Source organism: Zootoca vivipara, chromosome 4, assembly GCF_965207765.1.
Source record: "Zootoca vivipara chromosome 4, rZooViv2.hap1.1, whole genome shotgun sequence".
In the NCBI taxonomy this organism is placed as follows: domain Eukaryota; kingdom Metazoa; phylum Chordata; class Lepidosauria; order Squamata; family Lacertidae; genus Zootoca; species Zootoca vivipara.
The window spans coordinates 72,639,984-72,657,919 of NC_142587.1; the positions used below are offsets into that span (position 1 = coordinate 72,639,984).

At 47.8% G+C, this 17,936-nt stretch overlaps 1 protein-coding gene across 1 annotated transcript in view; it reads right to left on the minus strand.

Moving 5' to 3' along the window:
* CCDC191 (coiled-coil domain containing 191) overlaps positions 1-17,936 on the minus strand; it is a 30,276-nt gene that overhangs the window by 2,972 nt on the left and 9,368 nt on the right. The window contains exons 9-16 of the mRNA XM_060273747.2: positions 16,833-17,082; positions 14,765-15,252; positions 13,910-13,986; positions 13,594-13,676; positions 10,425-10,526; positions 3,360-3,503; positions 2,109-2,261; positions 838-992 (exon numbers count right to left, since the gene is read on the minus strand). Coding sequence (XP_060129730.1) covers positions 838-992; positions 2,109-2,261; positions 3,360-3,503; positions 10,425-10,526; positions 13,594-13,676; positions 13,910-13,986; positions 14,765-15,252; positions 16,833-17,082 — 1,452 coding nt within the window. The remainder of the gene's footprint in view (positions 1-837; positions 993-2,108; positions 2,262-3,359; positions 3,504-10,424; positions 10,527-13,593; positions 13,677-13,909; positions 13,987-14,764; positions 15,253-16,832; positions 17,083-17,936) is intronic.

A 17,936-nucleotide genomic window follows, 5' to 3' on the forward strand; every position in this document is an offset into this window, starting at 1 on the left:
TGTAGGAAATGTAGACTGAGAAGTAGTGAACAAAACCCCAATAATGTTACTGGGGAATCAGAGGAGGAAAGCTGCTTTCCTCGCTCCTCCAATGCTCCATCACCCCTATTGACCAACTTCTGCCAAACCCACTCTGCAACTTTACTTTGTTAACATTTTCCAGCTCATAATTGCATTTATTTCTCCTATAAATTTGCTGCTTTCTCAGTCTCTTGCCTTTTGCTCTGGTTCTAAATTTTCCATTTAAGTATTTCCCCCCCCGAAAAAAACAAGTGAACTCAAGAGTCTGGTTCTTCACTAGCTGCACTCGCACATTTGGGTCTTTGCTTTGTTCTCTCTCCTTTCAGGTCCCTGACTGGTAAGAATCATATTTTTCCTTTTTGCACAATTAAGTAGCCATACTAATGAGAGCATTGAGAGCAGCCTCACTATGAGTGTTCATTTTTTTTTTGGAGGGTGCATTCATTGTGCAGACGAATTTATGAGAGTCTTACTCTCAGGTAATAATAATTTACTACTACTACTACTACAATAAATTATTATTATTAATTTTTGTTGCAATTTATTTATTTAATGAAGAGAGATTAATTAAAGAGTTTCAAAGAAGGTGAAATAACAGAGGAAGTGTCCAGGCCTGGTGGACTCAATCTCTGGACACCACTAGTTTCTGAGGCTTTCACTATCTCTAAATGCTGCAACTACAAAATACAAGAATCTAGAACTGCTTTGCAATCATTGCAAGAAACAAAATGATGACAATATATGAAGGGAAAAGGGCAAATAGCAATTGGAGTAAATGTAGCTCAAGTGAAACATATAGTCTATTTATATAGTCACCTGTCACTATATTGATCTGCAGTCTTCTGTTTTCTCCAGAAAATACTCTTTTCCTCATTGAGTACATCAAACCAAGCCCAGAGGACCTTCTTCTGAAGTGAAGTTTCATGGAGCTTTTTTGCACTCTCTTCCAAAGTAGATACATAATCCTTGTACTATACAACAAACCCAAGGAAAGGAAGGGGAAATAGATTTCAGTATTGTTATGTTTTATAGTTGATGAATTGAAGAATTGATGCTTTTGAATTATGGTGCTGGAGGAGACTCTTGAGAGTCCCATGGACTGCAAGAAGATCAAACCTATCCATTCTTAAGGAAATCAGCCCTGAGTGCTCACTGGAAGGACAGATCCTGAAGCTGAGGCTCCAATACTTTGGCCACCTCATGAGAAGAAAAGACTCTCTGGAAAAGACCCTGATGTTGGGAAAGATTGAGGGCACTAGGAGAAGGGGATGGCAGAGGAAGAGATGGTTGGACAGTGTTCTCAAAGCTACGAACATGAGTTTGACCAAACTGTGGGAGGCAGTGGAAGACAGGAGTGCCTGGCGTGCTCTGGTCCATGGGGTCATGAAGAGTCAGACACGACTAAATGACTAAACAACAAATGTTTTATATAGGCACACAGCAAAACAGATGGGGAGGAAAAGCAAAGGAACAGAAGGCTGAGACAAGAGTTTTGAGTGGTTTGTGTTCAGGAAAATAAATGAAACTAACGTTTCAAGGATAACAATAGCAAAATATTTTGTTCATGGTCTGGGCCCTCTGTTTCCCACTATTTCATGCAGGCACTATTAAATGTCCAATTCAGTGTTGTGGGGATCTCAGTTTTCATTTCTTTTTTTAGAAAAAGGGAAGAGTCCTTTTCCCTGCCAAGTGTGTAGGAGAGGCAAAGCTGTGGCTCCAAACTGAGACCTGCACATTAGGAGTAGGAGAGCCACGTGGTTTTGTTCCACTGCAACTCCCAGGTACAATACAAGCACAGAGCAATGAGAGCAGGTAAAGAGACTTGGTCTTTCAAGTCCAGCATCCCGTTTCCCACAGTGGCAAACCAGATGCCTCTGGAAAGCTCACAAGCAGGAGATGAGGACGATAACCACCTTATTCCACTTTTGTTCCCCAGCAACTGGTATTTACTTGGAGGAAACATAGTCAGCATTACCAGCAGACATCAATAAGCCTCATTCTTTATGAATCCTCTTTTAAAGCTAATAGCAAATTCCATACCGTAGTTTATAACATTTCCATAGCAAGTTACATTTTCTCTTGCTCACCTTTATCCAGATCCTGAAGGACCTTCTGAGGAGCAGATGGGAATAAAGTCCCTCAGCCTGAGCTACTTTCCCAGCAAGGATCTCTTGCATATAATGAAGCCAGGCAAGCAGACACTTCCTTTGCAATCTAAAGCAATGATGCCTTTGTGCCACCTGAGCGCAAAGATCGAGGGAAAGAAAGAGAACTGGTTACTCCAATGATTACCGAGGGGCTATAGCCCTGCTGCAACATTACTCTGGCTTACTGTTAGAAGTCCCCACCATCCGTAACCTACATTTGTATTATTTCCACTCATGATTTCTGTTCCACTATAACTTTTCCAGAGCGAGCAACTGATCCTCTCCTTCCTTTCACTTACCTTGCAGTTCATCAGTATGATTACGTTTTATTCACTACTTATAGCACGAGTGCTTATAACATGAGTAATACTTACAACATGATCTGGACTGGATTCATGGATCTTCCTGACCATGTGTGAAGGCACATGGCCATTATTTAATTATTAGCTGCAGCAGAAGTGGATTTCCTGCACAAGCTTGGACTTGATGACCTTTGATCATCTCATCTACTCGAGAGTAAACCTCACTGAATTCAATAGGACTTATTCCTACAAAGATGTGATTAGAATTGTGCTGTAAACCCCGAGAGCTCAGCACAAGCAGCATTAAAACCAAAGCCTAATGAAGCAGTAGGCAAAATACCTACTTAAGACACTAAAATGTAGTACTGGATCGCCATCATTCCACATGCAGCTGATAAAAGCCAGCTTGAAACAAAAACCCTGCGATTTTACAGATTCTACTTGATAAATATGTGTGAGAGACCATCTCCCGTTAATCGGTGCACATGCTATGAGGAAAGTCACCTATAACATTATTTTTATGCGCCTCTTCCTGCAGTCTTCTTCCCTTTAAAGCTCCACCCCAGCTGTTCCTTTCCTCTCTCAATTGAAATCCACTGATGCTGGATGATTTCCCACCACCTGCACACCTAGGACCCACTTTACTTGTGACTACAATTTGTTTTAAACTGTTTTTAATGCTATATTTTATATTGCTGCAACCTGCCCTGTTCTGGCAAACAATGGGTATAAATCTAAGTCAAACTAAACTAGAACTGCTTCAGAAACTTTGGCTTGATGGCGCGAATTTTGATTCTTTGACGGCGGGCAAAAGACTGGCTGAAGATTAACCCTCAAAACATGGAGCCAACCTTCCTTTCTAGACACCCATTTTTACTCCAGTGCTTACCACCATATTTTCCTGAGTTTGCTGTATTAGTCTTTTCCAGGGCTCCAGCCCCTGCTTCTTCAGCAGGAACCTATCATAATGTTCCTTCGCTTTTGAGAAGAGCTGCTGCTCCCGCTCCAGCCTCCTCTGTTTTTCCAATTCTTTCTGCGATTAAGGATACATAGGAGATCAATTCCTTGAGTAAGAATACCTTGTCAAAAATGTCCACTACTTTTAATTTGGGCTTGCAACTAATTATTAGCATAAGAATGGCGTTGCTGCTTGGAGGCTTTTCCAGACACAATGTTTTTGCTGGGCACACAGCACAGAATCATTAAAGTGCTCAATTGATGTTGCCCCAGAAATCATCCTCATTATATCCTTTCCCAATACTAAAAGCACTTTGTCACAGTGGCCGGAGTGGGCTACTTCAGAGTAACGACGCTACGCAGCTCTGCATTTTATTCTTTTATTGGTGCTGCGTATTTACAGTGCTGAAGTCATTGCTATTTACACGGAATGATGTGGTCAGTCGGTTCCAGAACCTCCGAATGGCTTTTGGCGCGTCTTTCTCCAACACAAAAGCTTTGGCAGACCCATCCTCTTTCCCCTCCTCTTTCTGCGTAATTCCGGAGTTGGGGGGATGGGTCTCCCCCCCTTATTCGCCCCTTCCTGTCCCACCTGGGACCCTGGCTCCTCTACCTTGCCTGAGCCTCGGACACGACTTCCTGCTTCCCCATTGGAATCGGAACTCTCTCTGCTTTCCCCTGTGCTCGGGGATGGGCTTGAACTCAGGAGGGGAGGGACTTCGCGATATCCCCTGTCCCTCACATCCACCCCCCTCCCAAGCTCTCCTTCACCCCTCCCCAGGTCCCCCCCAGGCGTCGGTGACGACTGGAAGCCTAAGAACTCAGTGCTTTCCGAGCCCGTTGGTGTGAACACCTCCCCCCAGTCCTGCGAGCCCCCCCCTTCCGCCTGGGAGGACGGGAATCCCAAAAAGTCCGTGGCGTCAGAGCTGGTAGGGGTAAAAATGTTCTGCCAATCTGCTCCTTCCTCTGACTGGGTGGATCTCGGTGACACCCATACCTCATCCTCTGGTTCCTCAAACTCCGCTTCCCAGCGCCATGGTGAACTGCTCTCCCGTGCTTCCTCCCCCTCCCCCTCCCTTTCCATGTGCCAGGGCTTGGGTCTATGGGGAAAGAGGGCGTGAAATTCTTCTACCAGGAATTCCTCCTGTATCTGAGTGGCTGGGACCCATTCATTCTGGGACGGTGGAGCATCCTCCCATGCCATGAGGTACTCCAGGCCCCCCACCCCCCTCCTTGAGTCCAGGATGGCCGTGGCCTCATTGAGTTGCTCCCTGCCTTCTCTCTCCCCCCCTCCCTCAGGAGTTTGTTCGCTGCCTCGGAGCCTGCTGCTTTCCCTGTACGGCGACAGCAGCGATCTATGAAACACTGGGTGCACCCTCATGTCCTCTGGCAGTGCCAGCCTGTATGCCACCGGGTTGACCTGTTGCGTGACCGTGAAGGGGCCCAACCTTCTGGGCGCCAGCTTTTTGCACCTCCCTCTGCTGGGAAGGCCTTCCGAGGACAACCAAACTTTGTCCCCCACCCTAATGACCTCCCCCGGTCGCCTGTGGCGATCTGCCCCCTTCTTGTACGCTTCCTTGGCTCTCTCCAAGTGTTCTCTGAGCTGCTGGTGCACCGTCTCCAGTTCCTCTGCCCAATCCTCAGCCTGTGGGCCCTCCTCCTCCTCCTCCCCCTCCCTCTCTGGGAAAGATCTGAGGTCGCGCCCGTAATTGGCCTTAAAGGGCGACACCCCTGTGGAGACGTGCACCGCATTGTTGTAGGCAAATTCTGCCAGTGGCAGGCGATCCACCCAGTCCGTTTGCCGCTGGCTGACGTAGCATCTCAGGTACTGCTGCAGAATGGCGTTGACCCTCTCCGCCTGTCCATTGGTCTGCGGGTGTCTAGCCGTCGACAAGCTGACCTCCACCTGCAGGAGGTTCATGAGCCGCCGCCAGAACCTGGAAACAAATTGGCGGCCACGATCCGAAATAACCCTTAAAGGTAATCCATGCAGTCTGAATACGTGATCCACAAACAGTTTGGCTGTCTCTTCTGCAGAGACCGCCCTGGCACACGGTATAAAGTGGCACATTTTGGACATGAGGTCCACCACCACCAACACTGCGGTCTTGCCCCTGGAAGAAGGCAGATCTGTGATGAAGTCCATGGACACCACTTCCCACGGTCTGTGTGGCGTGGCTAAGGGCTCCAGCAATCCCGGTGGCGCTGCTCTGACCACCTTTGCCCGCTGGCAGGTGTCACAGCCCCGTACATAGTCTCGAACATCTTCCCGCACCCCTGGCCACCAGAAGTGTCTCATGACTAGGTGAGCGGTTTTGTCCCTCCCAAAATGACCCGCCGTTGGGTTGTCGTGCATCTGCTTGAGGACCGTACGTCTAAGCTGGGTGGTGGGCAGGTACAGTGCACCCTTGTAGAAAAGCAGCCCCCTGCGTTCTGCAAAGTCTTTTGCCTGCTCCCTCCCCCCTCTCAGTTCTCTGAAGATGCGGTTGGCAAATTCATCCGCTGCCGTCAGTGCTGTGAGTTCTGCCTCGCTCACCACTGCTGCTCCGCAGGACCATGCTGACGGGGGGAAAATGTGCCTGGGTGCCGGTGGCGCCTCCTCCTCCATGTACTCTGGCTTGCGGGAGAGGGCATCCGCCCTGACATTCTGCTCTCCCGGGATGTAGTGTATGGAGAAGTTGAAGTTCGAGAAGAACTCTGCCCACCGTATCTGCCGCTGGTTGAGCACCCTGGCAGTTCTCCAGAACTCCAGGTTCTTGTGGTCTGTGCACACCTGGATGGGGTGCTTGGCGCCCACCAGGAAGTGTCTCCAGTGCTGGAACGCAGCGTGGATCGCAAGAAGTTCCCGATCAAACACCGTGTAGTTTCGCTCTGGCTGGGTCAACTTCCTGGAGAAGAAGGCACAGGGTCTCCACTCTCTGTTGGCGTCCAGTTGCAAAAAAATGGCGCCCACAGCTTTATCAGAAGCATCTGTCTCCACGCGTAGGGGCGCGTCCTGAACCACGTGGAACAGGTTCTGGTCTGAGGCGAACACCCTCTTGAGGCTTTCGAACGCTGCTTGCGCCTCTGGTGTCCACCTGAACTTCTGCTTGCCTCTCAGGCAGTCAGTGATGGGAGCCGTAACGCGAGAGAAGTTCTTGATGAACTTCCTGTAGAAGTTGGCGAAGCCTAGTAGGCGTTGGGCATCTTTGCGCGTCCTGGGGCTGTGCTAGTCCAGGATGGCCTGCACCTTGTCCTTGTCCATCGCCAGCCCCTTGTCTGACAGCTTGTAGCCCAGGAAGTCCACCTCCTTGGTGTGAAACTTGCACTTCTCCAGCTTCACATACAGGTGGTTCTCCTTCAGGCGCTGCAACACCTCCCTGACATCTTTCACATGCTGCACTGGGTCATCGGAATAGATAAGGATGTCATCCAGGAAGACCAAGCATTTCCGGAAGAGGAGGGACCCCAGGACGTGGTGCATGAAGGCCTGGAAGCATGCTGAGCCCCCTTGCAACCCGAAGGGCATCACCAGATATTCAAAAGAGCCCAGAGGCGTGAACATCGTGGTTTTCCACTCATCGCCTTCCCGGATTCTGATCAAGTTGTACGCCCCCCTCAGGTCTAGCTTGGTGAAAATCTTGCCCCTGCGTGCCGCTGTCAGGAGATCGTCCACTCTGGGCATGGGGAAAGCCACTGGCTCTGTCACTGAATTCAGCCGTCTAAAATCCACCACCAGACGGCGCTGTTGCGTGTCTTTCTTGTCCACCCAGAAGACCGGGCTGCCCCCTGCTGCCTTGCTTTCTCTGATGAACCCCCGCTTGAGGTTCTTGTCGATGAAAGCGCGCAGATCCTCCAGTTCCTGGTCTGACATGGCGTACAGCTTGGCTGGGGGTATAGTTGCCCCTGGCACCAGGTTGATCTGGCAGTCAAAAGGCCTGTGTGGGGGTAGGTGGTCGGACTCCGCTTCGCTGAAGACCTCCTGCAGGTCCCAGTACGGCTTGGGTATCGCCTCACCCCCTTTGACGTGCATGGTGGCCACCGTGGCTATCGGAGGCCCCTCCCCTGGTTGGTGCTGCATGCAATGTTCCAGGCAAAAGTCCGATCCAAAAGTGATGCATCTCTGGTGCCAACTGATGGAGGGGTCGTGGCGCGCCAGCCAGCTCATGCCCAAAACGATGGGGGGGTCTGAGATGGTGGTGACGTTGAATGCCAGTGTCTCGGAGTGCCTTCCCACCGTCATTTTCATGGGGAGGGTTTGATGAGTGATGGCCCCTCCCAGCAGCTCTCTGCCGTCAATGGTCGCCACGTGCAGAGGAAAATCCAGCTGCAGAAGCTGGATCTGGTGCTCTTCTGCAAAGTTTCTCGAGAAGAAGTTCGCTGACGCCCCACTGTCAATTAGGGCGAGGACCGTCAGGGGATAGCCATTTGGGAGCGTGAGCGTCACTTCTAGAACCACTCCTGCTCTGGGAGGGGTGGGCTGGCTCTGCTCCTCTCTGTGCGGGTGGGTGGGCTGGGGCTGTTGTCTGCTGACTGTGCCTGGCTGCTGCCCCTTGTCTCCTGCAGCCAGGCTTTCCCGTTTCCCTGCTGTGGTGCTGCGTCAGTGGGGGAGGGCACAACCGTTCCCGCCTTTCCTTGCCACTCCCTGCGATGTGGGCAGTCTCTGACGAGATGCTGGGGGGAGTTGCAGAGAAAGCAATTCCCACCCCTTCCCTCCTTGCGTCTTGGCGCCGCTGGGGTTTGAAAAGCCCGCGCGCGCGCGCTATCAATTTGCATGGGTTCCTGGTCCTGGCTGGCCCCAGGTGTGGCTTGAAAGGGTTGTTGGGGGAGTGGCTTCTCCTGCGACCGTGGGAACCAAGCCCGCTTTGCGCGCGTTGCTTGCTTGTCGCTCCACCGGGATTCCTGTCTCACCCCCACCGCCAGAGCCGCTTTGCTCAGCTGATCCATATTACTGGGCTTTGGACCTCTCGAGAGCTCATCCTTCACCTCCTCATGCAACCCCAAGTAGAACGCCGCTTGCATTGGGGGTGACTCTAGTTCCCACCCCAATCTGTGCACCAGCATGGTGAATTTCGCCCAATACGCGCGAACTGTCATATTTCCTTGGCGTAAATTATGAAGTTCCTCCTTAGTCTGGTCCATATGACTATCGGACGAATACATCGTTTTCAAACCTTCTAGAAATAGTTTGACATTCTTCATGCAAGGATTCTTTGTTGCGATTAACGGTCTTAGCCACTCCCTGGCTGCCCCGGTAAGGTGCTCCACAATAAACGCTACCCTGTGCTCATCATCAGGGAACTCATCGTGGTGCAGCTCAAGAGCATACACAATCTCAGTCTCAAAGCCCTGATATTCCCTCGGGTCTCCATTGAACTTGCTTACTAGGGTCCCGGCTCTCCTTCCTGGCAGCACTTGGACTTGGGGTGCCCCTCCCGCCTTGTTTTTCTCTGCATCCAGCTTGTTTTGGAGGTCTACCGCCACCGCCCTTAATTCCTGCTCTCTTTCCTGTAGCGCTCTCACCTGTTCCGCAAGTTGTAGCCGGTCGTCCTGGACCTTCTTAGTCTCTTCTTTAGCTGCCTTCAATTCCCCCTGCGCCTGCAGCGACAGCTGCTGCAGTTCTTGCTGGGCTTGCTCCGCGATCTGCCGCCATCTCTCCGCCTCTGACACGCTCATCCCGGCAACTCCAAAGTAGCCCCAAAAAGGATTCGGAGGTTGCTGTCACAGTGGCCGGAGTGGGCTACTTCAGAGTAACGACGCTACGCAGCTCTGCATTTTATTCTTTTATTGGTGCTGCGTATTTACAGTGCTGAAGTCATTGCTATTTACACGGAATGATGTGGTCAGTCGGTTCCAGAACCTCCGAATGGCTTTTGGCGCGTCTTTCTCCAACACAAAAGCTTTGGCAGACCCATCCTCTTTCCCCTCCTCTTTCTGCGTAATTCCGGAGTTGGGGGGATGGGTCTCCCCCCCTTATTCGCCCCTTCCTGTCCCACCTGGGACCCTGGCTCCTCTACCTTGCCTGAGCCTCGGACACGACTTCCTGCTTCCCCATTGGAATCGGAACTCTCTCTGCTTTCCCCTGTGCTCGGGGATGGGCTTGAACTCAGGAGGGGAGGGACTTCGCGATATCCCCTGTCCCTCACACACTTACCTGTAAGTTACCAGTGAACAGCAATTCTCAGCATGACAGGTGCAATTATTGCATATTTTTATGGAGGGATGGAAACCATTTTGAACAGACCACCAGTTTTTATAAAACGGTCTCTTGGTTCTATATATAGTGGGCATTGTTTACAGGTCCTCTACACAAGGTTGCCCACACAAAGTCTCTCCTTGTACTGTACTTTGCTGAAGGCATCGATTGGAATCGTAATTCTGTAAAAGCGATTCTTAGTACGGCAAGTGGGAGCTTTGTCAAATAACTAGCTCGGGTGTGCTCCGTTTTGATAAGTGGGAACCATGGTGAACTTTTGGTAGAGGCAATCGTGGTTAAATCCCTTTCTGCATTGGACCTGAAGAGACAATCTCTTAAGTGTCTCTTATCCATTTTCTTGATCACCTGAAGATCTTGTAATTGATATTGGGTCGAGGCATTGGATGCCATGCTTCCAACATTTGGTCTGTTCCCGTTCTGTGTGGGCCATAGCGGGGAATCTCTCCTCTGAGAGAGATTAAAGTCTTTTCACATAGTTTAGACACATATAGTCAGTTCTAGCCCTTATTGTTGTCACGTCCGCTTCCACGCGGAGAAGAGCAGCTGGGGTCCCATTGGGGAGCGAGAGCATTTTCCTGAGGAATTTGTTCTACAGGGGGTCATGGTTATCGCTTCAAACAGTGATCAACAGTACAGTTTTTCCCTGCCCCACCTCTGTGGATCCTCCCCCCAACCTCTGAACAGCCCATTACATTTGCAGGCTGCCTTCTCCTACCTTTCCAAAGTGACACCAAACATCCATGGATGATTAGTGCTGTCAAGTGCCGGAACTGGGAGAAGCAAGTACAATATTCTGCTCACCACTTTCTGCAGTCTCCGCTCCTCTTGCCTCTTCTGCAACTGAGCCTCCTTCTCTGCTGCTTCTTGCCTCCGATGTTGTTCTTCCTCGGCTTGCATCTGGGCCTTAAAATGGATAGAATGGAACACTAGTTCACTTACCATGAATGGGCCCTTCTGGGCTGGCGTAATGAGACACCCGCTTGATGGGCTGTCCCAATCCACCCAGGCAGGGACCGTGTGACTTTAAGCTTTAATACAGGCTTCCTCAAACTCGGCCCTCCAGATGTTTTTGGCCTACAACTCCCATGATCCCTAGCTAGCAGGACCAGTGGTCAGGGATGATAGGAATTGTAGTCCCAAAACATCTGTAGGGCCAAGTACAGTATGAGGAAGCCTGCTTTAATATGTCATCTTCTCTCCGGTTTCCCCTCCAGTTTTTCCATCTGTGACAAAGCTCCCATTAAGTCATTAAGCAAGATCCAAGTAAGAAGTATAAACACAAAATTGTGCAATCTGTTCCCAATGGAATGAGAGAATGAGAGGAAGCCTTGCGCTGGACATCTCGCTATGCCAGCACAGACGGTCAATCACCTGACACAATTAACCAGAGTCTAAAATGGTGCTTGAGTTTTGAGCGACTAGACTGAACCATGCTGGGTCATACAGGAGTGACCCCTAAGAGAGGAGCTGCTCTTTAGAGGCAGAAGAAATTAGGGGGTGCAAAGCAAGTAGGGGGTGATCTCACGCTGAAACGTAGGCCAGCAGTGGAAGGGAGGAAGCCTAAGTAGACCCTGTTGCCAGGGAGAGTTCTGCTTCCTGGGTCTGGAGCCTTGAGAAGAAGCTGAACCTCTTGAGTGAGGGCACTTAGCAGCCTTTTTAGTCTTTTTCTGGTCTTCCTTCTGTGGTACAGAAAAAGAAGAGGACAATTGCCTAGAACAGCTTTTGTGCCTAAGATACTTTCTGAATTTTATTCCATTGAAATAATAACCAGCAACAAATAAAAGCCACAAAGAAAATTATTTTGGAAAAAGGAGAGGCATCTGCAGAGATGTTGGGAACCTGTGCTATTACAGCTGGCTGGCTTTGACTGAACAACAGAAACAGGAATCACTGAACTTACTGAGCCATTTGAGGACCTCTGGTAAATAGCTGACATTGAAATCCATGCTGTTTAGAGAAAGCGGCCTCTGCTCCATGAGTGGAAAATCATGTTTTGGTGCTGGTAGGAGAATTGGCTGTTTTGTACCCTCCTAGGTGGTGGGACAACAGCTAAAGCAGGGAGCAGGAGAACTTGCCTCTTTTGTCTGCTGAGTGACTTTCCTTCCAGTTGTGAAGAGTGGCTCTACAACTCATGGCAGGAAGCCGCTAAGTCTACCTGAAGAATCGCTTTTGGTACAGAGGAGCCACAGGAGGCAGCTTTGTGGCAGGCAGCATTTAAGTGCTGGAATGCTGAGCGGAGGCTTTGTTGGAAGGGTTCTTAGCAGCAGTTCAGCTTGAAGCAGTTCTCTCAACATGAGAGGCTTCCCCCCACTCCACTTGCAGGCACCACAGCAGCAGAAAGAATGAAGTTGAGAGGAGTGGGGGTGGGGGGAGGTAAGGATTTTTTAATTTTTGAGAAGCAAGCTACACAGCTTAAAAAGGGAACACTAGAGCACAGTAAACAGATAAAGACAAAGCTGAGGGAAACAAATGAAGTGCAAGGCGGAAGTAGGAGAGAGAGGGGCTACACACACCTGCTTGGGGGAAGGCAGAGATGAGGGAAACTAGGAGGAGGAAAGATGATATATTAAGTCACATGATCCCTGCCTAGGCAAATGGGGACATACAACCCATCAAGCAGATGTCTCACATGCTGGTCTGAGCAGAATAATCTAAATATATATTATTTAGAACTCACCCATCCCCACCTCTCCCAGGAAGAGCAGACTCCTCCCCACCCCAGCAGGAAGAGGCTGCACTCCTATCTGACTGTCGAGCACAATTTGCATGGGAGGAAAGCATATGGGGGATGACTTTCCTTGTGTGCCTTCCTTTTCATTCACAATGACACCCCAACCCATCAAAAGCCTCCCCACCCAGCACAATATTTGATATTGAGGGGCTCTGTGTGTGTAAGTGTAAAGAACTCGTCACCATCATATGGGCCCTGTGGAAAGCCCTGAGGGCCATGAATTGCTCACTTTGCCATATACAGTCAATGCCCCAGGGCTATTAAGTTACGATACACACAGGAACAGGATAGGATAAATTATGATAAATTCCTTGCATCAGACTGGTGCATGCTTCGGTTTCTCAGAATAATGGCTGGACAGCAGTCTAACAGTTGTTAGCCATAACAACTAGTTATTCAGAGATTGGATATTTCTAAGATGTTAGGGACAAAGAAGAGGACAGAGTGATCACTATCCTGTTTCTCAGAGGCATCTGGTTGATCACTTTTGGAGACAGAATATAGAACTAAATAAACTAGATGGACTTTCGTCAGACCCAGCAAGTCAGTTCTTATATTGCTGTGGAGCATATCTGTCAGGGGGACTCCCTACAGGGAGCCTCCCCCCCATCATCCTGACCAGCACTTTGACCAGCGACAGCCCTAGCAGTGGGTCAGGGGAAAGCAGAATGGAAGGGGGAAGGCTCAGTGAGGCATCAGAGCCCTGGCAATGCTCTGGGGAACAGACGGTGGAAGAAGGGCTCAGTGACGTATCAGAGCCCCTGCACCACTCTGACCAGCTCAGAGAGGCGTCGGAACCCAGGCACCGTCCCAGCCAGCAAGGGGAAGAAGGGACACCGCTCCTTCCGGTGCCCGAATTGAGGTGTGCGCCCAAACGCAGGGTGAAGGGGCGGCGTTTCGGGGTGCCCATGTTATTATGTTGGCCCCGAAGCCGACAGGCGCCATTGCCAGGTTCTGAGAGTGACTAGGCAGTCATGTTTTTTGCTATCTCTGCACTGTAAATAGCATGCACAATAAAACCTTGAAAGACAATGGACTGGAGCGTCTTTACTCGGGAGTAGCTGCAACAACTCCCTGACAATATCAATTTCAGTACTTGTGTGCCTTAAATTCACTTGATTTTCATTTTTAATTAACAAATTGGACTTGGCCTTTTGATTTAGCAGCATATTGGTTAAAAAACCAACCAACCAACCAACCAACCTGTATTGGTTTAAGCCACCATTCAACTTTACTTACCAACTTCTCCTCTTCTCGTTTTTTCTTTGCTTCTTCCAGTTCCCTTCTCCTTTCTGCACGCTGAATTGCTCTCTCCTCCATTGCTAAAGAATTGCACAATAAGGGGTACAACAATTAGAACAAGTGAAGCACAGTGACATAAAGAATGCAGAGTTCCATTTACAAAATTGTAGGGCCCTGAGACCCCTGAAATAGTGGTGTTTAAAATGGTGGTATTTTCTCCGTAACAACAGGTCTCATATTTTACTACACCTTCCCCTAAGTATCCAAGGAAAAGGCTCCATCAAGTGTAGGAGAATCCACATCAATAATATACCTTTGAGTAAGGGATGTGGTGTGGACAGCACTTTCAGGCTCCTCTTGCTTTCGATAGCTGGCTGGTAATTTTCTAATCTGAAAGAAAGTGAAAAATGAATGGACATGAATGGACATGACCAATTTAAATGACCCTATTAGCAATGGGTATGGTATTGAGTCCTGTCATTCAACCCAATGGATCAATGGGTTGAATGACAGGACTCAATACCATATTTTTCCTGCCTTTGTACAGCAGTGGCATCATTTCATGCAGCAAACCTAAGAACAAGCTTTGGTTACAGCTTGTGGTTTTTCTAGAGTGAGGCAAACCATAAGGCCAGGGTTCAGATGGCAACTTAAGCCAAACCATAGCTTGGCTCATAGCAAAGCAGCAGGAGATGAGGAGGAGTAAAGGAGCTACAATCTCCTCTCTGGAACTAGTGTTCATGCTAAACAGTAACTTGGCTTAGTGTTATGTGTGAACCAGCTCACTGCGTAGAACAAGAAAGAACGATAAGCAGTCTTAAATGTGGAGACTCACTTTAATGCAAAACAGAACAATAAACGTGGGCTTTGCTAATGTATGCCTCTTCATAATTTGTAAAGTACGCAGAGATCTTTCAAAGGATTCTGCTATTTACAGCATTATAATCCTATATTAAAGCTATTATTAGGGGGAGGAATCAATTAACAGTACTCAAATAATAACAAAGGAAGACAGAAGGATCAACCTGCATCATATTTGGCCATTTCACTCCCTAATGAGCTATCAGATATGTTTAGAAACATCATGGTATTGTCTCAAAGCCTGCTGTCCCAACAGGACATTGTGTAGCCATCAGATAATTGGATCTTTGTACTCTTAGCTCTGTACCTTAAAGACTTTGTATTCTTGTCACTTAATTGGCTCTCTCTCAACTGCTTTCCTTCCCTAGTTTTTGGTGCCTGGTTGTTAAGTGCCTTGGTAACTGCTGTGGCTTGTTCAGCTTCCTCCTTGGCCTTCTTTAGTCTCTCATTTTCCTGAAGTCTAAGGATTAGTTCTTGCTGCTCTTGGAGCTGCCGTTTCTGCTCTTCAATCAGTTGCTGTTGGAAGGCATGGCGGTGCTCCAGGGGACCACTTAAGACAGAGGACATTTTTTGTTTTGGTGGTTCAAGATGCTGCAAGGAACTTCTTGCTCGGTTACCAAACACTGCTCGATCTTGAGCATTCAAAGCAGCATGCTTCAGGGTGACTTGCCATGCCCATTTGGGCTGCTTTGGAGAATGACTATCATGTTTTTGACTTGTCTCTGGAGAGCAGGAGTTTGCTCTTTCTACATTTGCTATTCTGGGATCATCCTGTAAACAGGGTATTGTAGCCACCTGGAAAGGAAGGACAAAGCCTACATTAATTATAAAAATTAAGGTCTCAGTTCTCACTGAACAAACATTTGTTATATGTTATATGAAGCTGTAACTATTTCCATAGCAGCTGATTCCAGAGGCTGTCATCTCCTAGAGAAATATTATTCCTTCATGGTGTTTAGAAAACCAAGTTTCCCACAGTCATTTTCCTACAAAGACAGGAAAATTCTTGAAAACCTAAAAGATGGAAGACTGGGACCCTAAAGAATAGTCAGCAATGGCGGAAAGCATGTGTGTTTATTTGCTCCATGCTTTTTTGAGAACTTCCAATAAATGCTCATTGAGGCATACACAACACACAAGTCCTTCCAGTGCACCAGACACAACTCCCTTTGATATTATGCCAAGTTTGTCTTTACTGCAATGCCTGCAATCTGTTCCTAGTTTGTTTGTTTTTTGGCGGGGTGGTGGTGAAAGAGGATGCAGGAGAAGAATCTTGCTAGCACACCTCTGGCCTACGTGTGAGTTCTGCATTTTGTAACTATTGTTATCAACTATTTACTGAGCCTATATACTAGGTATGCATACCGGAGAATCTATTTACTTTCATAAGAAAGGGGGCAGGTGTAACTTTCCTGTGTTGGTAAAACTGCTCTGGCTATGCACTTGGAGACTTTGTGTTTGCCTCAGGCTGCTTGTTTGTGAATTGGCCCCCAGGATTCTACAGGAAGTCAAACTGGATAGAGGTCCAGAGCTCACACAAACCTTCCCTCTAGTGTCCCTGCAACTATGAAAAGAGAGTCCCTATATTTATTTGAATGCAAGAATGCCACCCTGTTTTTTTGGTTTTGTTTTTTGTTTACTTTAGAACTGGCTATGGGAAAACCTGAAGGAATCACTTTATTTACAGCTGCTCCATTTCTTGATCAGTGAATGTAGTTCTGCCCAAGTCACTTTGAGAAGGGAGTTGGGTATGACAGGCCAAGGCTTTGTGTACCATCCACCAAGCCACTTGAAATGGAGCCTCCTTGTCACAGATGCAGTTATTCATATTCCTCTTTTGCATACATGATTGGCAACTGGGGAGCCAAGTGATGTGACACAGGAATCCAGATTTGACCCAGTTTAGTCAGCTGCCAATCTCTATTTTATATTTATTTGAAGTATTTATAGGCCCCCATTTGGAGAAGGGGTGCTAACTTGTTGCCCCCAAATGTTGTTGGACTCCGACTCTCAACAACCCTACTCAGCATGGCTAATGGTTACATCTGGAGGGACACATTAGCCATTCTATTTCAGGGCACAGCCCTCACATGGTAATGTACAACAGCGAGATAAAATACACTGAGATACATTTGAAGCATCAAACCATAAAAAATCAGTACCGCAGGGAACCAGGAGCTTGAGAATCAACAGCATAAAACACTACTAATGAAAGGCAGTCAGGAACATCTGAGTTCTGAAGGTACATGAGAAATTCTGCACCATAGGATGTGTGCTTTAGTTCCATAGGAAGGGAGGTTTCACACTATGTTTGGGAGTGATGATGATGAAGTATGTGTTTGTGAGAGAAAAAGCACAATGCAAAATCAGTTTACCTCTGTAGGACTCACGGGTTGATCCCAAGCTTCTTTTGACTCATGAGTTCTCTTGGCATCCTGGGAGCAGTCTGTAGCAAGTTTCCCCAGTGCCACTTCCTCTAACAGCTTTGCCATTTTCCTCCTTGTATCCTCCTTTTTCAATTGTAGTTCTCTCTTTTCCACCTCTGTTCGGCTCCAGCAATGCCATTCAGCAAAATAATGGCGCAAAATGCACTTCCGATTAAATTCTATAGCCAACTGTTTCCCCCTAAAAATAAATGTTCATTAAAATCAATTGCAAACTCCTCAGATTAGGAGGATGTGTGTCTACCCCACTCTATTTTAGAATTTTAGCATAGATTTTAGAATGGTTGACAATTGATTGGATTACTACTGCTGTAAAAAGGCACGATAGCCAATATAGGCTTATATTATAAAATGTAGTATAAACACCAACAACTGGGAAACACTGGCTTGCTAGTGCTCCGATTGGAGAACAGCCTTTACCAAAGGTGTCATGAGCTTTGAAGGCGCTTGAACTCAGGACACAAGGGAGAAACACACTAAGAGGTAGGCATGCTTGGCAAATCCTCACCATGATCAACGCCCGCCTGGAAACCTATGTCCCCGCTGTGGAAGCACGTGTGAATCCAGAATTGGCGTCCACAGTCACTTATGGACTCACTTTTAAAAATGTGTTTATAGAAGACAATCTTACTCGGCTACAAGTGATCGCCAAAGAAAGAAGAATATTATTGGTTGGTGTGGTTGTTGTTTTTAAATACAATTACTTCTTACTAACTACTTAATATATTTTCCTGCTTGTTGTTTTGCAATCTCTGTTACAATCAGAGGCTGCTGCTAATAAGAGCTGTATCAGCAGCATATTAACCAGTTAAGGCATTAGGCCAAAGGTGGCAGATGTAAAGTATGCAACTTTTCTTCATAACGACCAGCAGCACTGTAAGCCTGAGTGGCCCAGATCAGATGCACTTTGCCTAGCTCTTGTTAAGTTAATGGATTCCTAATTTAGTTTCTGGGACAATCAATGGAACAATAAATTCATCCATTATAGATTTGACTTATCAAGACTTTGAGATCATGTTCATGTCAGAAGGGCCA